At 43.3% G+C, this 25,083-nt stretch overlaps 1 protein-coding gene across 11 annotated transcripts; it reads right to left on the bottom strand.

Moving 5' to 3' along the window:
• On the bottom strand, positions 1-25,075 carry XRCC6 (X-ray repair cross complementing 6). Of its 11 annotated transcripts, none has more exons than XR_011433464.1 (14): positions 24,844-24,997; positions 24,129-24,222; positions 21,557-21,669; positions 18,032-18,170; positions 17,518-17,772; positions 16,669-16,852; positions 13,008-13,194; positions 11,146-11,314; positions 10,247-10,408; positions 8,626-8,755; positions 6,823-6,923; positions 5,578-5,768; positions 3,036-3,149; positions 1-413 (listed from the first exon to the last, which is right to left on the bottom strand). XR_011433464.1 is itself a non-coding variant. In XM_070253710.1 (14 exons), exons 4-14 carry the CDS (start codon positions 21,608-21,610, stop codon positions 226-228), a joined length of 1,683 nt encoding a protein of 560 aa, XP_070109811.1. In that variant the 5' UTR covers positions 21,611-21,669; positions 23,846-23,991; positions 24,129-24,222; positions 24,844-24,915; the 3' UTR covers positions 1-225. The 11 variants fall into 11 exon arrangements, 9 of the variants coding, with proteins under 9 accessions (XP_070109811.1, XP_014592354.2, XP_070109812.1 ...); XR_011433465.1 differs by having other exon boundaries at positions 5,680-5,768; XM_070253710.1 differs by lacking the exon at positions 5,578-5,768 and adding an exon at positions 23,846-23,991 and having other exon boundaries at positions 24,844-24,915.
• Positions 25,076-25,083: the final 8 nt, after the last annotated feature.

Genomic DNA, 25,083 nt, shown 5'->3' with positions numbered 1-25,083 from the left:
TACAGTACAAAGTTAGGGCTCTTTATTCCAACAGCAGAGTAAGGCACAGCAAAGTGGGAGGGCTACACTGTCTCCATGGCAACAGAAAGTCTCAGAACCATAAAGTCCTAGGCTTTTGTCAGGCGGACTCTTCCTGGCTCAGGAAAAACATTTTTTAACTTGATGAGAAGAAAACCAGGCAGCCTGGCTATAGTGCGGAAGGGTGGCTGGCTGCATGGTCTCTGGTCAGTCCTTCTGGAAGTGCTTGGTGAGTGTATCCAGCAGCTCCTGCTTCTTCAGCCCAACCTTCAGCCCGTACTCCCTGCAGGCTTCCTTCAGCATGGGCACAGTGAACTTACCCAGTGTGCCCTTGCTGATATGGGCCTTCAGCTCCTCTTCAGATACCTCCACCTTGGGCCTTTTGTTTCCAGAATCTTCATCATTTGGGGAAAAAGGTCAGGAGAGAGTGATTGGAAATGCTACCAGTGGCATCCCAGCTACCCTGCACAGGAGCCCTCACAAGATCTGGGCTGCAGTTAACCATTTTCCATAAAGCTATGATGCCTACCTAGAACACCATGGACAAGATAGGTGTCTGGATAAGGCTGGTTCATTTAAGCATAAAATAAGAAATGTATCACACCTAAGAGGGAGTTAAGTAGTGTGAGTGCCATCTGTTTACTCAAATCTGTTGCTCGCTCTAGGTGAGCAAGTCATTCCTTCCTTCCTTTATTCAAAAAGCGTTTACAGGGGCCGGCCAAGTGATTAAGTTTGCAGCTCCACTTGGGAGGCCCAGGGCTTCACCAGTTCGCATCCTGGGTGGGGACATGGCACTGCTCATCAACCCATGCTGAGGCGGTGTCCCACATAGCAGAGCCAGGACCTACAACTGGAATATACAACTATATACTGGAGAGCTTTGGGGAGAAGAAGAAGAAAAAAAAAAGATCAGTAACAGGTGTTAGCTCAGGTGCCAATCTTTAAAAAAAGTAGCCTTTACAGAGCACATGTAAACACCAAGGCACCATGCTAGGTGATAAGAATGTACAGGCTGAGCGAGATAAATAAGTAAATCACTAGGGCGTGCACAGATGTGAAGAGCTGTGGTGGCAGTTCACACAGGGCACTAGAGGAGTCACTTCTTATTTTTTTTCTTTTTTTAAAGATTGGCGCCTGAGCTAACAACTGTTGCCAATCTTTTCTTCTTCTTCTCCCCAAAGCCCCCAGTACACAGTTGTATATTCTAGTTGTGAGTGCTTCTGGTTGTGCTATGTGGGACGCCGCCTCAGCATGGCCTGATGAGCAGTGCCATGTCCACACCCAGGATCCGAAACAACGAAACCCCAGGCCGCCGAAGCAGAGCGTGTGAACTTAACCACTTGGCGACGGGGCCCGCCTGAGGAGTCAATTCTGATGCAAAAGGGAGAAAGTACCATAACCACCGACCTAACCTCTCACAGCTCCACTTCCTCATAGGTCTTTTAGGCAAGCAAGGCCCAAATTTGGCTTCACTTGACCAAAACAGCCAAAAGGATTATATCCTAAGAACTATTCCCAAATGGTGAGGAATGCACAATGTGCTGTCCTGAAAAATGTGACTCCTGGTAGAGTACTTTGGCTCCAGCAGTAAGAAAAAGGACCGTTCAGGGGCCAGCCCCATGGCCAAGTGGTTAAGTTCGAGCGCTCTGCTTGGGTGGCCCAGGGTTTCAACAGTTCGGATCCTGGGCACGGACATGGCACCACTCATCAGGCCACGCTGAGGTGGCGTCCCACATGCCACAACTAGAAGGACCCACAACTGAAAATATACAACTGTGTACCGGGGGGCTTTGGGGATAAAAAGGGAAAAATAAAATCTTTAAAAAAAAAAAAAAGAAAGGAAAAAGGACCTTTCAATACAAAAATGAGAAAGGCAATAACCAGAAGTTCACAAAAGAAAAGGTTCACTGAAACTACATCTCACTCATAACTGGAGAACTGCAAATCAAAACGGGATACAGTTTTCCCTCTATTATTTTCTGTGGAAATTAAAAAATAATAATACATATAAAGTGAGAGGATTAGTGAGAGCATAGGTAAACACACCCATCCCTTCTTGGGTAGCATATAAATCGTTGTCACGTTTCCAGAGGCAAACTGGCAATTCTTTCTTTGAGGAACATTAGCCCTGAGCTAACTGCTGCCAGTCCTCCTCTTTTTGCTGAGGAATACTGGCCCTGAGCTAACATCATGCCCATCCTCCTCTACTTTATATGTGGGACGCCTACCACAGCATGGCTTGCCAAGCAGTGCCATGTCCGCACCCGCAATCTGAACCAGCGAACCCCAGGCCACCAAAGTGGAAGGTGCGCACTTAACCTCTGTGCCATCGGGCCAGCCCCTAGCAATGCTTAGAATTTTAAATGTCTACAGCTTGACCCAGCAATTCCTCTGCTAAGAATTTATCCCACGGATGTCCTCACACAAGTACACAATGGTGGTTCATGTTCACTGCAGCATATCCATCAATAAAGGTCTGGTTGAATAAATTGTGTATATCTACCCAATGGAGTACTCTGTAGCCTTATTTTTGTAGGAAGAGTAGCCCTGAGCTAACTACTGCCAACCCTCCTCTTTTTGCTGAGGAGGACTGGCCCTGAGCTACATCTGTGCCCATCTTCCTCTACTTTATACGTGGGACACCTCCCACAGCATGGCTTTGCCAAGCGGTGCCATGTCCGCACCTGGGATCCCAATCAGCGAACCCCGGGCCGCTGAAGCATAACATGCGAACCTAACCGCTGCGCCACCAGGCCGGCCCCCATGTAGCCTTATTTTTTTAATGAAGTAGACACGTAAGTGTGGGTATAAATAACTGTCCACCATATACAGGTGAATAACAAAATAAATTAGAAAACAACATGAATACTATTCCATTTGTGCTCAAATATGTCTGTTCATACGTGTAAATATCTAGGTTTGTATAGAAATTTCTGAAGGGACATTATCCTCTGTGATAGGATCAGAAAGGCAACTTTTTAAAATAACCCACTGACCGTCCACACCCAGCTCCTCACCTTGTTTCCTCACGGGAACTTCTGCCTTCGGGCTGTAATCTGGGGGGTAGACAAGTTCCTTGAACTCGTCCACAAGGAAGCCCAGTCTTTTATCCATCGCCTCCACCTTGGGCACTGGAAAATCAACACACAAGAAGAGTGGCCAGGTGAGTCCCCAGCCCCGGTTCCCTGTCCAGCTCCAATTCTCTGGGGACCAGAGAAGGCACCTAACTGCTGGGGTGGGGGAGGGTGTGGAAGAGGCCACGACAACATTCAATAAAGTCTTTCGAACATTTACTAAGTAGCTTCCAACTACTGCATTTAATGAGCACTTACTACAGCCAGGCCCTCTTCTAAATGCTTTAAAGCTATTATTTTTATTTAACCCTTCTAACAACCTCTGGGTAGGGAAATTTGTCTCCTCATTTCACAGAGGAGGAAAGTGGAGAGGTTAAATAACTTGTCCAAGGTCAAAGAGCTGCGAAGTGGAGTGCTGAGAACTGGGCTAGATTCTGGGGATTCAAATGAGAGTCCATGCCCTCAGTGGGCTCCAGTCTAGTCGGGGGAAGGAGGTGGTAAAAACATGAACGCAGTAGAGCTGGGCAGTGCCATGAAAGAAGGGACTTACAGGGCACACAGGAACAGAGGAGGGGTCAAGGAAAGACTTTCTGCAGCAGAGTCTGGAAAGCTGAGTGTCCTTCCTCAGGCAGATACTGTTCCAAGCAGGGGAAGGCCTAGGGGGAGACCTTATTCTAAGAACAGTGGGGGAACTTAGAAGAGCTATGAGCAGTGGAGCAACGTAATCAGATCCACATTCTAGAAAGATCACCCTGACAGCCGTGTGGAATATGACTGGAAGGAGGGTAAGACAGGGGGCTGAAGTGGGGGGGTGGGGATGATGGGACTATAAACAGGAGAAGTGATAGAATGACAGGATTCAGTGATGAAATATGAGAGGTGGGGTGGGCAGGGGGGAGGAGATAAGCAGTTGGGATGGCAGGAGCATTCCCCAAGACAAACACAATAGGAAAAGGAGGCTTTGGGGAACACTATTATTTTTGTTACTTTTTTTGTTACCTTACAACTATATAGTTTGTAGCACTTTTGATGTGAACTGTGTCACATCAAGGGCAAGGGTCCTCCTATGACCACACTTGCAAAGTACTGAGGGGAGCTCCTGCCCTCTGGTGTACCTGGAAGACGGCATAATGTCGCAGCCCCACTGGCTCCCACTGTGTCAGGAGCCCAGTGTTCCGCGCTACAGTCTCTGCTGGAGCTTTGGTTCTCAGCCTAGGAACCACCTGGAGGCTTTTAAAAAGTACTGATGCCCAAATCCAACCCCCAGGGATTCGGATTTAATTGGTCTGGGGTGAGGACTGAAGAGGCAGATTTTTAAAGCAGCCCAGATGATTCTGTTGTATGGCCAAAGTTGAAAACCAAAGCATTGGAGAATCATGTCTCAGAATCACCTGGAAGGCTTGTTAAAACACAGGTTGCTGGGCCCCAACCTGAGTTTCAATTCAGCCAACTTTGGGTAAAGCTCAAAATGTACATTTCTGACAAGTGCCCAAGTGATGCCAGTGCTGCTGGTCTAGGGACCACACTTAGGACCACTGGTATAGCCTGATGAGGCCACCCAGGGAGAAGTGAGATGACAAATAAAGATAGGGCTCAAGATCACCTAGCACACTCGCATGTTTAGAGGAGAAAAAAGGAAGCAGTTCCAGCAAAGGAGTCTTAGGGTCACCATAGGTACAGGAGGAAAACCAAGACAGTATGGTGTCACAAAGCCAAAAGAAGAAAGTTAGAGAAAAATTTTGAGTCTTCGATAAATTATTTATGAAAAGAAAACCAAATCACTGTGTCAGAGGGAAGCAGACACACGTTTGATTCTAAGTGAGGGATGTCAAGCAGTCAGATGTTTGAGCAGGATATCCAAGTCCTATAGTAGATGTCAACCAGGCAGCTGGAAATTCCAGCCAGAGCCTAGAAGAAAGGACTGGGCTGGAGATACAGGTTTGAGAATCATGGACATGAGGTGATACTTGAGGCTGTGGGAGTGGACAAGACAACCAACAGAAAGGAGAGAAGAGAAGGCTAAGGATAGGAACCTGAGTCATACTACAGCAGCCAAAACTATTGTGAAAATAGAAATGGAAAGAGAAAACAGAGCCTTCAGTAAAATTACTGGGCTGGAAGACAGAATGCAAGAGGTTGAGGCTCTGGAGAGAAGTAGGGACAGTGCTGTGGAATAAGGGAGAAAGTGTTCTGAGCACTTCCTGTGTCAAGGCCTATATTACACCTTGTAAGAACATTATCATCATCTCTATTTTACCAATCAGTTAACCGAGTCTTAGAGAGATTACGCAATAGAGTCATCCCTCAGTATCCGAGGGAGATTGGTTCCAGGACGCCCTGTGGATACCAAAATCCACGGATGCTCCATTTCCTTAGTCTGCCCTCCGTAAACTCAAGTTCCGCACCCTCAGATATGGACAGTCAACTGCATTTCCAAGGCAACTCAATTTAACAATCAGCAGAGCTTGTTAATTCAAATCTGTACCAGTTGTTTCCAAAGCCTGTGTCCTTCGCCATCTTGCTAGAGATCAGGTAATTCCTGATTTGCCTCAAGGCCACAAAGGAAGATATGGGCTGCTGAACTCACGGGTTCCTCTTCCGCCAGATCCAGCTAACAGTCACCACCATAACACGGGTCCAATAACTCTGATGCTTTTAATGCTGGGGCAATTTTGTCTAGTATAAAAGAAGTCATTAATTACTTGGAAGCTAAGCAGGCCAAACTAATTGTTCTGATCTTGTCAACATCTGTCAAGAGTCTCCATTAAATCCAGTCCGTTTCCTGGTGGATATTTACTTACATCACTAAACTTCACATGTCCTCTTATGAAATGCATGAGAATCACAATCAAGAAAGGGACTAGCAGCGAGCTCAGACAACCTCAGCCCAGGAGGTGAACAGATCTCCCCGATACTGGGGAACATGAGGTGGATTTTCTCAGGACAGAATATGTAGTCTGATGGAGAGGCAGTAAGCAGTCATTCAGAGCAAGGGCTCTGGGCCAGACTCATTGGATTCTAAACCTAGATCCACCACTTACTACTCCCCAGTGCCTTAGGCAAATCACTTCCTTCTAGTAGTAACAGCGCCTACTTCATAATTATGAGGAGAAAATGAGTCAACACATAGGACAACAGTGCCTAGCACACAGTAAGCACTCAATAAATGTTACAGATTGTTTTTTAATTTTTATTTGTTTATTTATTTTTGGTGAGGAAGACTGGCCCTGAGCTAACATCTGTTGCCAATCTTCCTCTTTTTTTCCCTCCCCAAAGCCCCAGTACATAGTGGTATATCCTAGTTGTGAGTCATTCTAGTTCTTCTATGTGGGACGCTGCCACAGCACGGCTTGATGAGCAGTGCGTATGTCCACGCCCAGGATCCAAACCAGTGAACCCTGGGCCACTGAAGCGGACTGCATGAACTTAACCACTCAGCCACAGGGCAAGCCCTCTATTTTTTCAGTTTTTACCAACATGTAGTCATGGGGTGGCCTAGTTCAGAAGCAGGTCTCAGAAGCCTGCCACTTTCTCCTCCTCTCACTGTAGAACCAGCCAAATCCATTCCCAGGTAGTCTAAGCTGGTCTAGAAAATCTCCCAAACAGAGACAGTCGGGATGACAAGGTTAAGTATTTAGAGGGTGCATGCACATTACTGGTCCAAAGTGAAACTGAAAAGAAAGCCTCCCATGAAAAGATCTTCCTCCCAACTCAGTCCCAGCCTGCTTACGGGTCAGGTCGACTGCTTGTTCGGGCTCCATCAAATCCAAAGCCAGGGCCTCCAGGTTCTTGAAGTGCTGCTGCAGCACCGGGTTCTCAAAGCTGTCACTTCTATTAAAACAATAACACAAATAAATTAAAAGATAAAACTTTAAACATTTCAAAAATAAAATAGTAAAATTAAATAAACCCTAGCACAGGTCCAAGGTCAGGTGAGAAAAATACCCCAAACAGAACAGTTGGGAATTTTGTCTATGGAATCAACTTCTCTCTCTCCAATTTTCCTTTTTTTTTTTCAGATTTTATTTTTTCCTTTTTCTCCCCAAAGCCCCCCGGTACATAGTTGTATATTCTTTGTTGTGGGTCCTTCTAGTTGTGGCATGTGGGACGCTGCCTCAGCGTGGTTAGATGAGCAGTGCCATGTCCGCACCCAGGATTCGAACCAATGAAACACTGGGCTGCCTGCAGCGGAGCGCGCGAACTTAACCACTCGGCCACAGAGCCAGCAGCACCCCCCTTTTTTTTTTAGTCCAATTTTCAATTTATTATCTGATGCTAGAGATCCAAAAGCTAATTTAAATGCAAACGATACCTGCCCACCTGCCTGTTACTGGAAGCTGTGGGCAGAGACAGAAATGGAGGAGGCAGGGCCATGGACATATAGAAAAAAGACGAAGGAGGGATGGTGAGGATGGGGAGACAATGAACCTGGGTATTCTTTCTTCCCATACTCAGTAGCAGCATGACAGTAAAAAGAGAAAGAATCTCAAGTCAGAAATAGCTCTTTCCAGCTGGGTGAGTCTAGGCAAGCTGCCGCACTCCTTTACGCCTCAGTTTCTTCATCTGCAAAATGGGCATAAGGGCCGGCCCCGTGGCCGAGTGGTTAAGTTCACATGCTCCGCTTTGGCGGCCCAGGGTTTCACTGGTTCGGATCCTGGGTGTGGACATGGCACCGCTCATCAGGCCATGCTGAGGTGGCGTCCCACATGCCACAACTAGAAGGACTCACAACCAAAATATACAACTATGTACTGGGGGGATTTGGGGAGAAAAAAGCGGGAAAGAAAAAAAAAGAAGATTGGCAACAGTTGTTAGCTCAGGTGCCAATCTTAAATAAATAAATAAATAAAATGGGCATAAAACCTAGCTTTTAGGGTTCCTACGAAGAATAAATGAGATAATGCTGGGACCAGATCTAGAACAGTGCCTAGCACATGGCAGAATCTTAATAATGCTTTCATTTGCCTAACAAAGGACCACCAGAGGTGACATTCGGAGGGGGAAGGTATTACATACTTTGCCCAGAGGTAGGCAGAGATAGGGAAGTAGCTTAGAGACAAAAGATGGAATTGAAAAGATTTATGTTTGGTGTCACGGTTACATAGGTCCTGAGAGAGAGTCTCTTTGCATGTGAGAGGGAATCACTTGAATTATGTAATCATTCTTTTAATTCCGTAACAATTTACGTTGGATTTACTTATGTTTACTCACTGTGTAACCACAAAGTATCAAGCAAAAGGCCAAGTAAGAATCTTCTTACTGCTGCTTTTTTTGAACTTGCTCAACTAACTAATCTGGCTTTCTAAGCATAACACAACAGGTCAACCAGATGTAAGCATTTAGCACAATTCCAGAGTCTTCAGTATAGTATCTTCCATTCCCTTATAGCTTTTAAAAAGTAATAATCCATCGGTTAACTGAAAAGAGTAAAATCACATTCTCTTGGTCTATGCTTACCTAACTTGAATTTCCATAAGACTCTCAACTCAGGAGGCAGTTCCAGAAGAAAGCCTGCAACTGACCCACTACTTACCTGTATTTGAAGCGGAGCTTCTGAACAATAGCCTTCATCTTGTCTACCTGCTCTGGGTTTGCCACGACTTTTTCAGTCAAGGGCACCTTCCGTTTATCATCAGCATAGGGCAAGAAGACAAGCTGGAAGCCTGAAGACGGGAGATAAGTTTTTTGAGACTTAACGAAAGGTTTCAGTTATTGAGTTGTTGTTTGTCTCTCAACCCCAAATTCACCTTTTATATCCTGTGATGCTGGGGCTGGAACCCTGCAAACCCTCTCTCTCCTTTACCAGCTGATATGTATTAGCATCTGCCTAACAGACTCCCCCTAGAGTCTCCAGAGGGAGACCTGAAGGCAGGAGTGCTCCTTCCCATGTACTTTCTGTCTCCGTCAGTGTTGCCCCAGCCAGGGCCCTTAAGCTGGCAGCAGCAGTTGGTTCCAGCCTCCAACCATCTGACACACCCATAGCCAGCTGGAGAGTGCCCCCTCCCTGGAGGGTTAAGTCTCAGCTCCATGGGGTCCTCCTCTGAGCTTCAACCTCTCCCCTGTGTTCCCCCACCCTGTACCACATGCTAAAAGGGAAGAAGTAAGGGACCTTGTTCCATTTACTGGCTGGTTCTAGAAAGACTGAAAAATCTAGAGACTGGAACCAACTGCTGCTGCCAGGTGAAGGGTCCTTGCTGGCAATGCCGACAGCACTGAGCAAGAGGAAGGAGCAAGTCCTTTGGCTCCCCCCTGCCCTAATGTCTCCCTCTAACACCGCTATTAACAGAGCCTCACCGAGAGCTGGCTGGCAAAGGAGAAATTGGGTTGGGAGAGTCTCAGCCTCATCTGCACTGAGCATAAAGGATGAATTTGGAGCTAAGAGACAGTAACTTAATAACTGACATACAAAAGCTATTCTCCAGCATTCTGATGACCAGGCTTAGAAATATAGGATGTTCAAAGAATTACTTCATAAAGTTAATTTTTATTAGCCTTGTTAAAGAAAGAAGACTACCATCCGTTGGGTCCTTCGTGCAAGCACTTCCATGTTTATTAACTTATTTCAAATGTGAAACAACACTAAGAGAAAATTGTTGCAGAATTCTCATCTTTGCAGATAAGGAATATAAATAATAGAAAGGCTGAAGTATTTGCCCAAGTTGGCCCCCTAACAAGTGACAGAGATAGGCCTGAAACAAAAGAAAGTAAACTTTCAGACATATAAGATAAAACCAAGTGTGACTTTGAAACCCATGGTCCTTCCACTATATTCACTGCCTTGGTGTATACAGGAGATAAATCAAACATTAAACATTACAAGGGTGCCAAACAATGGCTTTGAGTAATGCCAGGTGTCAGCAGTGAGACCCCACGACCTTGTGTCAGTAACCTGCAAACATCCCCATGCAGTCACTTCTCAACCCTGGCTGCAGAGCAGCCTTGGACATGCCTTGTGCACGCTGTGCACTGTACAATCGAATCTGGCAGCCTTACCTGACTGTGCATCAAATTCACCTAGGAAACCCTAAAAATACACATTTCCCAGCCCCCATTCCTAGAAACTCTGGTTCAGCATGTCTAAGTTGGGATCCCATGAGTATGATTCCAAAGCCTGAGCAAGGTTCAGAGACACCGAAAATCTCTCTTCCACATACCTGGGGGAGTCACCTGAATTTTCTGGTCATCCAGCTCCTCTTCTTGTGGTATCAAGGCCACAAAATAAGGGGGGATGTTTTTGCGGGGAGTGTATCTGCACACTGCCATGACCTCTTTCTCCAGACACTTGGTGAGAAGAGCAATGAAGAGGGTTGAGCTCCCTGGAAAACAAATGTCCCAGTGGTCTACACCCTAAAGGAGTCTCCTCCTTTCTACCCTCTTAGTGCATGTCATAAACCTACAATTTCTCTTCCATTTTCTTAAAAGGGCTTCTGATACTTCAATAGGCAAGAGGTGATGGACCCACAGCTGAGGAGAAAGTGGAGGCAGCAGAGGGATAGAAATGAAGAGAAAGGAAAGGAATAAGAGGTTTGGACGCCTCAAATACTCCATTTAGCAAAGTGAATTATTAATATCAGTTCACTTTCACTGACATTAGCCAATGACATAAGCCCCAGCTGCTAATGAAAACCAATCGGGTCAAATCCAGGGGTGCAGATCAGCTACAGCTCAGAGGAATATAGGTCCGGACAGCACAAATAAACACAATGGCTGAGTTCATATCATCTTTAATTGCCAACATTAGGGAAGATGCTAGGTGTTTTTTTCCCCCCAAACTATCTGATGCCTCAGAGAAAGAATTCTATAGGAAGTAAGTTTTAAAAATGTTAATTCCATATGCCCTCTTGGATTTTTGCAATGCCTATCAGTGTATTATGGATCCTAAAAAGATCTCTTTAACTTCGTTTAGTCCCACCTTTCCAAAACTTATTTGAGCATAAAATACACAAAATTTGAGCATGAAATACAGTTTGCAAGCAGCACCCATTCAGAAAATGCTGCTCAGTAGCCGCCTTCTGTGTTACTCCTTCATTTCTCCTTGGTCTGTGCCACTTACCATTGACCAGAGACTCCTCGGGGTACACGAACAGGGAGGGCCTCAGGTAATGGTGCTGCTTCAGCATTAGCAAGGGCTTGAAACCGATGAGAAGCAAACCTGGTTCATCAAACCGCTTTAGCGCTTCCGTTTCCTCTTTCTCTAGTACAATCTGACGGCTCCCATAGGTCTAACGGAGGGGAATGAGAGCCACATAGAGAGGCTACATCGAGATGCAAAATGGTTACCACACGACACTAGCAACTTAAAATCAGCTTTCTTCTAAGGAGCAGGAAGATGCCTCACCAGGGACATTTTCCTCCTACCACAGGGAATTACCATTTATTGAGTGTTGGTGAGGAACTTTACGTTGTCATCCAAATTATCTGCTCTAACAATCCTAGGCAGTAGCTGTTAAAAACTCTGTTTCACAGGTAAGTAAACTGAAGCTCAGTGGTCAGTAACTTGTTCCAGGTTACACAACGCAGATCTCTTTGGTGCTAAAGACCATGCTCTGCAAGCATTTATTCCTTCCCTCATTTAACACGTACTGAACTGTCAGTGTCATCCCCAACACACAAAGGGTGTTCAAACCACGCCTATTTATTGAGAGGACCCATGTCAGATTCTGTGCTAGGTCTCAGTTAGTGTGGGAGACAGATAAACACATACATATACACACACACACACACACACAACTTCCAAACTTTAATGTTTGCATCTTGATCCTAGATATGTGATTAGTAACAGAGTCAAATTTGAGTTTTATGAACAAAAACAGAGCCCTTCAAGTTTTTTATGGGCACATTGGATCAGGAAACTCAGTGACCCGAAGAGCTACTGCCTATGAATAAACCAAAATGGAAAACTAGTTACTTCCAAAATGGAAGAGGCAATTTCTTGTTGTCTTCTCCTTCAGAAAGTAGAACAGAACACTCTGGCTTGAAATCTGTGCTCCAAAAGACATCTCTTGGGTTGAATCAAAATGATATTTAATTTTAGTCATTTAGTTGATCCTTCTAGGTCCTGAACTTATGCAAAACCTCAGATTCTTTCCCACATTTTGCATAATTAAAAAGGAGGGATGACTCATTTGGTTTTAATTTTAGATATCAAATCCTTCTACAGATTGAACAAAAGCGAGAGGATGAAAAAAGACAAATGTTCTGCATTCTAAGTCTGTCTTACAGATTAAGGCATATGTTTTATCATTTCAAAGCATAGGAAGAATTTGGTTAGTGTGGCAAAAAAAAATTCTCTCCCTAAAAAAAGGAGTGCACTTCACACCTAACACACTGTCCCTTGCTCCTCATCTCCCTAGTTAACCATAAAGCATGTTTTGTTCCTGTACCCAAGCAAAGAATTAGATGGTTAGACCCAGAGCAACAGGTGCTGAGTGCTTAGGGGCTGAAGTCACTGACATCTCTTTCAAACACTGACTCTAACCTTCTAGCTCTCAAGGCGTCACTGATCTAGATGCCACAGTTCCAAAGAGGAATGACTTGGGAGTTGTGTTTTTTGTGAGGACGATTGGCCCTGAGCTAACATCTGTTGCCAATCTTCCTCTTTTTGCTTGAAGAAGATTGTTGCTGCGCTAACATCCGTGCCAATCTTCCTCCATTTTCTGTGGAATGCCGCCAGAGGGTGGCTTGACAAGTGGTGTGAGGTCCACGCCCGGGATGCTAACTGGCGAACCCCAGGCCACTGAAGCTGAGTGCACAAACTTAACCAGTATGCCACCAGCTGGCCCCATGATTTTGTGTTTTAACAGCTTGGCTAGAAAGATGTGCATGTGAAAGTTATTTAACTGGTTAGGCTGATCAGTGTCTCCTCTCCCCATTAACTCTTCAGTAGGACAAAATTCAGTGAGAAGGCAGGCCTACCTGAGACCTCTTGGTGTCACTAGGCAGAAGCAAACTGCCTGTATTTACGCTAAATGTCCGGGTCTTGGTTTTCACTGGTTCATTTGTTTCCCGATAAAGCTTTATTGGAGGAGGTTTGTGAGCCTTCTGGACCATATTATAAATGCCGACAGTGAATGCTATATCTTTGTTGAGCTTAAACTTCAACCTGAAGGAGAGAAAAATAAAAGCACAGACTGAAGGATTCTACTTTCCTATCTAAAATTCCTTCATGGCATCCAAGGCTTAATCAGTTTTATTCTCTCCATAATACTAGCCTAGCTCTTACAATATAACACAATTTTAATACATAGAGTTTGCTATAATATCTTCTCAGAGTCTATACCACAAAAATTAGTTTCGGAATATATTTTTAACTACTTAAAATAATGATAATGTACTGTAATAAGAATAATAATAATGATTGCTTTTATTGAGCACAGCACTATACCAATCTCTTTACAGCTACTCTTTCATGTAATTGTCATAACAACCCTCTCAGTACTGTATTGATTATCCCTTATTTCTGCCTGTCTAGTATCCTTTTCTCCTTCTTTTAACAATGAAACTCCAATTTCTCTTTGGGAACAACCCTTCCCACACTGCAGTTTTTGAGGAATGTTAATCAAAGTGCTGGCCAAGTGGTGGGCATACTTGACCCAGAGTCAGGCCATCAGACCTTCTCTCTCACGAGTCGGGGTCTTAAGCAGTGACCAAGTAAGGATATAGCTGGAGGAGATGCTCCAAGGGACATCCCAAAGACACTGTCATTAGTTCTTACTATCTAGATTCTTGGAGCCACCCTGATTCTTATACTACACCCTCTATTCAGGATTTTGTTTGAACATGCTGAAACTAGTCAAGAGTCAGTTTCTGTTGCTTGACACCCAAGAACCTTATTATTGTCCTTTTTACAGATGAAAACATTGAGTCTCCGCGATGTTCTTTAACTTGCTCAAGGATAGACAACTAATAAAAACTAGGGTTCAAACTCAGGTATGTCTAATTCAAAGCTCACGTACTTTTCCATTATGACATACTGCTCCAGAGTATTTATACCATCATCTTAAGCAGCAATAGGACGTCTTGAAAATGTGTTTTGTAATAATGACAATGTGCAACAACATTTACAATATGATATTATGAAAAAAAGCAGAACTCAAACATAACCTATGTTACACATTCTTTTCAAGCACAAGTGGAACATTCTCTAAGATAAACCATATACTGGGCCACAAAACAAGTCTAAACACATCTACAAAGACTGAAATCATACCAAGTACCTTCTTCAACCAAAATGGAACTAAGTTAGAGATCCACAACAGAAAGTAACCTGGGAAAACCTCAAATATTTGGAAATTAAATAATACACTTCTAAATATCCAGGTCAAAGAAGAAATCACAAGGGAAATTTAAAATTATTTTGAACTGAGTAAAAGTGGAAACATAACATATCAAAAGGTATAGGATGCAACTAAAACAGTGCTCAGAGGGAAATTCATAGCTTTACCTACCTTTATCATATAGAAGAAAGGTCTCAAATTAATAGCCAATCCTGTGGAATGTTTAGCAGTATTTTATTTTTTGAAAAAAATATTTTATTTTTCTTTTTTCTCCCAAAGCCCCCTGGTACATAGTTGTGTATTTTCAGTTGTGGGCCCTTCTGGTTGTGCTATGTGGGACGCCACCTCAGCATGTCCTGACGAGTGGTGCCATGTCTATGCCCAGGATCCAAACCAGCGAAACCCTGGGCTGCCAAAGCAGAGCATGCAAACCTAACCACTCGGCCATGGGACCGGCCCCAAGTATTTATTTTAAAGAAGAGAACATGTTTAAACAAGTTTTAGCTAGTTCAAAAGTATACTGGTTCACATAGTGAAAAGAACATTGGTTTTAGGCAAAGCCTTAACTAGAAATTTTGGTTCCTGGAGCAAGCAACTAACATGCCTCCAGATCAACTTGGAAATGCATGATGTGGCTCACAGATGAGTGTTCATAACACACTGGCATTACTAACGCCACCAACCATTCGGTGGCTTCCTAGGTGTTAAATTTGGCTGTCTAAAGGCTGCTGAAGGAGAGCTAACAATAAATGGAACCAGTTAAAAAACTGCACAATCTCAAAAGTAATTCTTAAAAACTGTTATGTCACGGCCAGCCCAGTGGTGCAGCAGTTAAGTGTGCACGTTCCACTTCAGCGGCCCAGGGTTTGCCGGTTGGGATCCCGGGTGCAGACATGGCACTGCTTGGCAAGCCCTGCTGTGGCAGGCGTCCCACATATAAAGCAGAGGAAGATGGGTATGGATGTTCACTCAGGGCCAGTCTTCCTCAGCAAAAAAGAGGGGAATTGGCAGCAGTTAGCTCAGGGTTAATCTTCCTCAAAAAAAAAACCAAAAACCTGTTATGCCCTCTAAATTTTAATCTCCTGGGAAGAAGCACTGGTAAATGTGGTCCACTCTGGCTTCAAGTGACCTTGGTTCTATGCCTAACCCAAAATAAATCCATTACTCCCCCCACTGTGTCATAAATTTTCACATTTATATACCAAGGTACCTTCCAACCCTGAAAATGTCACAACTCTAAGTTAAGATAAAGTTACAGTTTAACGTCATATGATTTATGTCATACCTTGGAAAGGAAAATGTGGAAGCCCACAGTGAAAACAAGTTGCTTAATATGTTTAATTTCATCTGAAATGTCTTAAGGTTAACAAATGTTACAAATGGGTAGGTTTCAATCTACCTTAAAGGGTTGTCATAAAGATTAAGTGACTTAATTAATATGTTAACAAAGAACTTGGGACAGTGACTGGCACACAATAACCATGCAATAAAAAAATTCTATTATTTGATTATAGCAAGAATAAGTGTAATAATTTTCTAGGCCTTAGCCCTAAGGCATTATTAATTCTCAAACAGCTCCAGGAAGGGGGAAGAGGTGACAGGGTGCTTGTTTGAGGAAAGAGAAATAGTTCCCAGGGGGAAAAGGAGAGCAATGACAAAACTACAACTGTATCCATGAGCTGGCTCATGGTTTTCTTAAAATAATTTCATGGTTTCTTCTAGTAGAATTATCAGTAATTTCCTGAAAACTGCTCAAAACTACTAATGGTCATATTCCCCTATATTGAGGAAACTGGTCTAAAGCGAAAGCCTGATGCTCTTTTAGGCAAAAACACTGAGGATCCCTTACGATTCTAACGTCAAAGCTCTCTAAAAGAAGATAAGCTAACAATCTGGTTCCTGTTGGTCTCAAGTTGATAAGAAATCAGAATACCAATTTTGACAAGGACGACAACTAACATTTATCAAGTTTGTGCTCTATACCAGATGCTATCGTCAGTCTCAATTTACAGAGGAGAAGAAAGCAGACCTCATCCTAGTGAGTGCAACTGAGGCTACTGTGAGGCCACAACTGTTGACCCCGAGGAAGTAGAGAGCTGTGTTCCTTTGGAGAAATAGCATACCAGCTCTTTCCAGAGAAAGAGAAGCAAATCGCTTGCACCATCCTGAAATGAAGCAAATTTTTCAGAGGAACACAGTGAGGCACAGCCCCAAGTTAAGTAGACAGGGAGGTCAAAGCAACGCACTGCTGAGGACTAAGTGGGGGACGTGTGGGCAGCTGGCCCAGGCTCAGTGCACACCTGCAGAGCACGCGCTTCTTGGTCTCCTTGGCACGAACCTTCCTCAGCAGGTCTTCGAGCTTCCTCGATTCCTCAAAGTGCACCCCTAGGTCCTCATCCTCTGCTACGCTGATAATGTCTCGGTAGAACAAGGATATGTCAAAGCCCCCAGGCTTCTTCAGATGCATCAAGTCAAGGAAGATACCTGGGGCAAGGACAGATAAAAGTGAGGGGAAACAAACAATTTTCAGCAAGTGAGAATTTTTTCAGCTAAGATCAAACATGCTTTTAAAAGCTCCCAAAGAACTAGACTGACTATTAACATTTTCAGGACTTAGAGAAAGTGACTAAGGGAATCAGCTGCTATAATGACTTCAGACAACTTATTCAAATAACCACCATTCATGGTAGCATTAAAGTCAAGAACAGCTCATTCTGGGAGAGTCCTCTAGACTGCTAACGGCCTGGCTATCTCCAGTGGGAAAGTTACATAGGTGTCTCCCGCGGCTTCACTTTATTCTTTCAGTTTTCCCTGAATGGTAAAAAGCAATGTTTGACGTCGTCAACTGTAAAGAAGCAATAAAATTAAGTGCCAATTTAAAAGAACAGGGAAGGGGCTGGCCCAGTGGCACAGCAGTTAAGTTCACACCTTCCGCTTTGGATCCCGGGTGCAGACACAGCACTGCTTGGCAAGCCATGCTGTGGTAGGCGTCCCACATATAAAGTAGAGGAAGATGGGCATGGATGTTAGCTCAGGGCCAGTCTTCCTCAGCAAAAAGAGGAGGACTGGCAGCAGATGTTAGCTCAGGGCTAATCTTCCTCAAAATAAATAAATAAATAAATAAATAAAAGAACAGGGAAAATGCCAACCTGTGTCACGGAGATCCCCAGCCTTGGTCCTGGCTCTGCTGGCTTTGGCACTGTCACTGCTGTGGGGGTCGTCTTCATTGGTGAACAGCATGATCCTCTTATGGCTCATCTTGAACTGGACATTGCTAAAGAGGTTGGCACAGACCCACAGCACTTCACTTAGTGAGTAGTCAGATCCATGGCCAAGCAGATCTTGGAAATGTTTTTTCCCCTGCTGCCCCTTCAACCGGTCAAGCTCCAGCACTCGTTTAGCACCTGATCAGAGACAGGGAATCAAATTGGCAGAAAAAACAGAGCAGGCTCAGTGGCCCCCTTTACGAGGCTAACAGAAGGACCGAGCGTCCTTTTCTCACCCCAGAGCTACTTAACTCATAAAGCAAAAGTCCACACCCTGCTAAGAAGGCCCAGTTCAATGCAGGAAAGAATACTCTTAGTCAAGATGTCATCATCCCTCTTTGTTCAGGGTAGTGACCTTCTCATACAAGGGAAAAGGTGATCTCAAAATACTACTGACCTGGATTATCCAACTCCTGTAAGACATAAATATTTTTGAAATTCACTGAATTTTTGTCCTTCTCGGTACCATAGAACACCACTGCCAGGAGATCTTGATTACTGCTTATGATCTTATTGGTGTACACACTCTGGATACACTAAAAAAATAAAAATAAAAATTCAATTAATATTTAACTACTTACCACTAAATTTAAGCTCTGTAAGTGCCTGGCACATGGTAGGTGCTCAATATATATTTGCTGAATTTGTACATGGCACTAGCATAAGACACGAGCATTACATTCAGGAAACTCACAAATCAGCAAGAGTGATGAGTATGTATACTAAGCTATAACAAAAAGCAGAGTGTAGTTAAGTATATAATAGAAATATAAGCAATCCCTCCCATAAGAAATCAGAGAATTAACATCATGTATATTTTCAGGGAGGAAACTGCTATAGGAGGAAAGAAAGCCTAGTATTGGGACCAGAAAACCTGGATTTGAGTCCCACTGATGTCACTCACATAATTGGCTGAGTTTGTACAAGCCAGTTGATCTTTCCTCAAGTAGCTTGATACCAAGAAACAGAACTTACATATACAAAATAATTACATATATAAAAGGTTTAAGCTAACAATAAGTATTTGTAAGGTGAAAATGAGTCTATAACAACTAACACCATCTTTTGAAATAAAATTGCTTAATTACACAATTAAAGATATGAGTATCCCAGAAAGGGTCTACCTACCCATTGACACTAATGTTAGCACCTGGTAAATCAGCATCTCACAAGAGTTGGTGTGTTCTGGTGGCCTATTTAATTCTGGGAGCACTGACAAAATTAAGTTTCTGAATCTGCAAGGCCGAGGAATAAAGCAAGCACAGGGACCCCCTCCATGTCCTGCTTGAGACTAACCAGCCTTCCTCCACAGCAGTTCTCTCCTTAAATGCAGAATTTATAGTATGTCATTGACAATAATCTGCATGGCAAGTAGTCATTTCTATAAATATTTTAATTACTCTTTGAGCAGTCTACAAACTTTTACAAAAATCTGGCGAGAGCTCCTTTTAGGTTCTAAGAATTTAAAAAACAAAACTAAAAATAGAATTTTAGATAACGTTTCTTCATTGGGTATCAAATACACTATGCTCATTTGTGAATGTTGCATTTATTTGCTATAAAATACAACATTTTCTTCTGGAATCTTGAGGCATCAAGAGCTCCAGAACCCCTTTGAAATTACATGTAGAACTGTGAGTGTATCTTTTTGGGGAGAGGGTACACAGCTTTCATCACCTCCTCAAAAAGGACCATGACACAAAAAAGGGCTAAAGCAGTGCTCCTTCAAGACTGAGCTCCAAACCAGCAACATCAGCATCACCTGCGAACTTGCTGGAAATGCAAATTCTTGGTCACAGCTCTACACCTACAGAATCAGAAATTCTGACTGTGGGGTCAGGCCCTGTAATCTAGGTTAACAAGCCCTGCAGGTGATTCTGATGTAGGTTAAAGTTTGATTTTTTTTTTTTCTTTTTTTGAGGAAGATTAGCCCTGAGCTAACATCTGCTGCCAATCCTCTTTGTTTTGCTGAGGAAGCCTGGCCCTGAGCTAACAGCCATGCCTGTCTGCCTCTACATTTTTTTTTTTTTCATGTGCGGACACCAGCCACAGCATGGCTTCACAAGCGGTGCATAGGTCCACACCCGGGATCCGAACCGGCAAACCTAGGGCCACGGAAACTAACGTGCGAACTTAACTGCTGCGCCACGGGGCAGACCCAAAGTTTGAAAAACACTGCTTTAAAGTCAAGATTGTTTTTGTAACTCTCTTTTTAGATGCAAGATATTCCGATTTGCCAACTGCAAGAACTGTTTGTATGCAAATTAGGACATGAGAAGTTTCTGTTCCGTTATGAACTCTAAAAATATGAGACGTGAGATATATAATAAATCTTTAGAAACTGTTCTCTGTGAAGCACACAAAATAGTAATCTTTTTAACTGAAGTGAAATTCACATAACAAAAAAACAAAATAACCATTTTAAATGAGCAATAAAGTGGTATTTAGTACTTTCACAATGGTGTGCAATCACTACTTCTATCTAGTTCCACAACATTTTCATCACCCCAAAAGCAAACCTCAAACCCATAAACAGTTGCTTCCTATTCCTCCCTCCCCCACCTGCCCCTGGTAACCACCAGTCCGCATTCTCTAGGGATTATCTATTCTGGGTATTTCATATGAATGTAATCATACAATATGCGACCTTTTGTTTAGCCTTCACTTAATATATATAATGTTTTCAAGCTTCAATCACCTTGTAGCAGTACTTCATTCCTTTTCATGGCTGAGTAATATTCCACTATATGTATAAATATTAGGTTTATTCATTCAAAACGTTTTGGAATGACACAGAGGTGGTGGTTGCACAACACTGTGAATGTACTAAATAACACTGAATTGAACACTTTAAAATGGTTAATTTTATGTTATGTGAATTACACCTCAATTTAAAAAACAAAAATATTTAATCCTCACAATTTGATGAGGTAGGTACTATAATTCTATTTTACAGATGAAGAAACAGATAGCAAGAGGTTCAGCAACTCTTTCACCATTACGCAGTTTCCTAAGTGGCAGAATCAGGAATTGAGTGCCTGTCCTGATTCTATTAGGTATATACACCTAAGAGGGGAACTGCTGGGTCATATGTTAACTCTGTGATTAACTCTTTGAAGAACTGCCAGAATGTTTTCCACAGCAGATGATCCATTTAACATTCCCACCAGCAATGCATGAGGGTTCCAATTTCTCCACATCCTTGCCAATACTTTTTTTTTTTTTTTGTAAAGATTGGCACATGACCTGATGAGCAGTGCTACGTCCAGGCCCAGGATCTGAACTGGTGAAACCCTGGGCTGGCAAAGCGGAGCACGTGAACTTAACCACTTGGCCACGGGGCTGGCCTCACCAATACTTCTCATTTTCCTTTTTATTAATTATAGCCATCCTAGTGGGTATGATACGTCACTGTGGCTTTGATTTGCACTTCTCTAATGACTAAAGATGTTGAGCATCTTTTCATGTGTTTGTTGGCCATTTGTCTATCTTTAGAGAAATGTACATTCAAGTCCTTTGCCCAGTTTTAAATTAGGTTGTCTTTTTATTGTAATAATCTTTTTCAACCACAGGTTATGCTCAACTTTCAAATATCACTTACAAGAGGACTCGTTTCTACACCACACTTGCTGGAACTTCCTTTACACTCCCATCTCAGCAGAAGGAGAAGCCCACTTCTACCAGTAGGGCTAACGCAGAAGATGGGAACAATGTATTCCTCGGGTCCAAAGTTCAAACCCAGAATAAAATGAGCCTGTTCTCCAACGCTGCTGCTCTTTTTCAGCTGCAAGTATGGGCAGTCATTCTGGGAGGCGAGCCACCATATATCATTCACAAACAAATTTTTCAGAGTCCCTATTTTTTAAAGTGGTGTTAATACTTTTTCTCTCTTTTCTTAAGTTAAAAAAATAGGTAGTCTTACCTGGATGCTCATATCAAAAGGAGTCAATTCATCTTCATCTTGAGATTCAAACATGGCCTTAGAAGCATCAACCAAAAAAATCAAACTATCTCTTCCTGAATATTTATGTTCTCCTATGGGGAAAAAAATGGAAGGAAATGTTTGCCCTTGGGTTTATTTATCCTGTTTATTTATAGAAATAGAGAAAAGCTCATTAAAGAAAAGTACAACCTGATGAATTATTATGAGGTGAACACCCACATCAGGAAATTGAATCTAGACAGTCACCCCAGAAGCACTCTCCATGTCCCCTCCCAACTACAACATCCACCTTCCTCCCCAGAGAACCACTATCCTGACTTTTACTAACTACTTCCTTATATTTCTTTACAGTTTTATCATTCAAGTGAACATTCCTGAACACGTTTTTCCTTAAAAAAGAAAAAATGTGGGGCTGGCCCCATGGCCGAGTGGTTAAGTTCACGCGCTCTGCTGCAGGCAGCCCAGTGTTTCATCGGTTCGAAGCCTGGGCGTGGACATGGCACCACTCATCAAGCCACGCTGAGGCGGCATCCCACATACCACAACTAGAAGGACCCACAACTAAGAATGTACAACTATATACCGGGGGGCTTTGGGGAGAAAAAGGAAAAAATAAAATCTTTTAAAAAAAAAAAAGAAAAAAGAAAAAACGTTTTTAAAGTCTCTTAATCTATAGATACGCCCTCCATCTTTTGTCTCTCATAATTTATTTGTTGAGGAACCAGGATGTTGTGTCATGTACAGTTTTCCACTTTCTAGATTTTGCTGACTGCATTCTCTTGGTGTAGATTAGCATAGTCCTTGTCTTTCCTACTAAAGACCTAGAGAGGCTTCATCATATTTGGGTTCTCTTTTTCCTTCTTCTGGCATGATTACATCATAGGTGATGTTGAGTTTTTCATAAAACGGCATATAATGTCTGATTGTCTCCCTTTTTGACACTGCTGCGTCTTAATATGATAAATTTAATTACTCATCTTTTATAAAACAATATGGCAATATGTGTCAAGAACCTTAGACAAAAATTCTACTTTGACCCAGTGAATTCTACCTCTTAGCAATCTACCTTAGGAAAATAAGATATGGAAGGGCCAGGTCCGTGGCCTAGTGGTTAAATTTGGCATGCTCCACTTTGGCAGCCCAGGTTCAGTTCCCAGACATGGACCTACAACTCTCATCAGCAGCCATGCTGTGGTGGCAACCCATATAAAAAAATAGAAGAAGATGGGCACAGATGTTACCTCAGGGTGAATCTTCCTCAGCAAAAAAAAAAGAAGAAGAAAAGAAGATATGGAAAAACCCTTATGCAAAATTTTCCAAAGTGTTGTTTATTAAAGTAAGAACTTGAAAATAATTAAAATGTCCAACAGCAGGTAGACTGAATAAATTATAGTACATTTAAAATGAGTTATAAGGGGCCAAGTGTTAAGCTTGCGTGCTCTGCTTTGGCAGTTCAGGGTTTCACCAGTTCGGATCCTGGGCGTGGACATGAAATCACTCATCAAGCCATGCTGAGGTGGCGTCCCAGATAGCCCAACCAGAAGGACCTACAACTAGAATACACAACATGTATAGGGGGACTTTGGGGAGAAGAAGGGAAAAAAAACCACTGGCCACAGATATTAGCTCAGGTGCCAAAAAAGTAAATAAAAAATAAAATGAGCTATAAATACTATATATATGTAGTTACATGGGATGATACATCTATAATGCAATAAGAAAAAAGCAGAACACAAATTATGGTTATACATTTAAAATTCTTTTTGGAAGAAGACTGGTGTAAATTAAAATGGAAAAATGTATATGCACTATGATTACAATTACACAAAAAATCAGATACAAAGAAAGACATGTTGTTAGGAAATACACAGAATGAAAGCTATATGAAGGAAATATGCAAAATGCTAAAAAGCTGGTAGTGGTTGTCTTAGGGTGGTAGATTACATAGATTACAGTAAATTTTCTCTTTTATTTTTTATATTTCCTATGTTTCTCACTTTTAATAAAAACAATTTAAAAATTTCTATCCAGGACTGAGATTAACCAGCACATAGGTTACATGTACCCTTTATCTTCTTTTGTCCCATGTGTTACTCTGTTGCCTGAACACATACTCCCAAACCTGGAGGCTATGGTGAGGGAATGACTCTTGTAACTGTGTTGCTAATGTTTACTCTTTGGTCGCTGCAGTTATGGAAGGTAAGGGCATTTTTATACTGAGGTCCTAGAATGAGAAAAACTACTTTCCTGGGTGAGGAAGGGTCTTACCTGAGTCTTAGACGGCGAGGGATCAATGTTCAAAGTCATCTATTGGAGGTCAAGAGATGTCAATCTACCAGTGCCCAACAAAAGTTTAAGGCTAGGAATGTCCCAAGCACTAGAATAGGATCTGAATAAAAGAGCCTAGGGTTGCTCTGCAAAGTTCAAAAAGAGTCAAGTATTTGAGATTCTCTGGGAAGAGAAGTGTAGACCATTAGACAGCAAAGGCCACCCAGCCGAGATAGGCAGGGAAAGTCTTCCACACAGAACAATACACGTTGAAGTCACTTACCACCTGCTTCAAGGCCCTCCTCTTGTTCTTCTTCCTCTTCATCGCCTTCGTTTTTGTAGTAAGACTCCCACCCTGACATGTTGGTTACTGCTCTCTAGGCGAAAGAAAGTTAAGATCAGCAACAAGCAAGTTTAAACCTAAAAAATATCGACTCCTAGGCTTCTTTGAGATCTGTCCTCAGGTCTCGAGGTTATTCGTGGGGAATGTGGATGAGAGCTCGCGACCTCTCAGTAACTGAGACGCAGAGGTAAATGAGCATACGGATCATTCCAGTAGCAGCCTCCCCTTAGCTATCCCTTAAGGAAGCTTCAGGGCCGATGGTGGCCCAAGGTGGCCGCTCTGATCGCTGGGCTGGGGTAGCCAGACCTGGAGGTCCAGTCTCGCCCCCATCACTATCTAGACTTGAGGGATTCCCGGTCCAGGGTACTCCGTCCTCTAGCGGACCCACTTGTACTCATCCCGCCCAAAAATCGCCCCCAACTCCTCAGCCAGCCATGCCTAGTGGGGTCTCACAAGCAGGCGGACCTCCAAGGCCGGGTGCGGCCTCTTCCAGGAGGAAGGGGGACCAGAGGCTATCTCTAACCCTAGGGTCCGCACCCTTCTGGGTGACGCTGCCCCGGGAGAGACTAGGGCGACGCGCAAGACTGAGGGGGCGAAACAGCATCAGCCCGGACCCGGTCAGCGAGCAACACAATACCCGGCTCTTCCCGCCTACCTTGGGGGCAAAAAGTCGATCACGGACAGAACGCTGGGCGCCGCGCACGCGCGGGCGCCAGATCTCGCTCCCAATCAGCGCTCCGTACGTCATCACGCTTAGTGCGCACTTTTCCGGTCAAGCTGACACGCCCACTTCCACAACGCGCTTTCTACAGTCGACTCTAACAACACCCCGTCGGCAAAGCCCCGCCCACTCCTGCGAAGCCCCGCCCCTCGCCTCCCGACAGGACAGCACGCA

This window comes from Equus caballus, chromosome 28 (assembly GCF_041296265.1).
Source record: "Equus caballus isolate H_3958 breed thoroughbred chromosome 28, TB-T2T, whole genome shotgun sequence".
NCBI classification, from domain to species: Eukaryota; Metazoa; Chordata; class Mammalia; order Perissodactyla; family Equidae; genus Equus; species Equus caballus.
The sequence above is the reverse complement of the archived record's forward strand: the minus strand, read 5'-3'. Positions and strand labels throughout refer to the sequence as shown.

Excerpts from the sequence above, each read along its gene's own strand:
- XRCC6 (XM_001500354.6), bottom strand. The coding sequence starts at position 24,936 with ATGACGTACGGAGCGCTGATTGGGAGCGAGATCTGGCGCCCGCGCGTG. Across the intron at positions 21,670-24,128 it reads GGAGGGCCTTGAAGCAGGTG|GAGAACATAAATATTCAGGA; the intron begins GTAAGTGACTTC and ends TTTTCCCCATAG. Across the intron at positions 11,315-13,007 it reads GTGACACCAAGAGGTCTCAG|ACCTATGGGAGCCGTCAGAT; the intron begins GTAGGCCTGCCT and ends CCCCTCCGTTAG.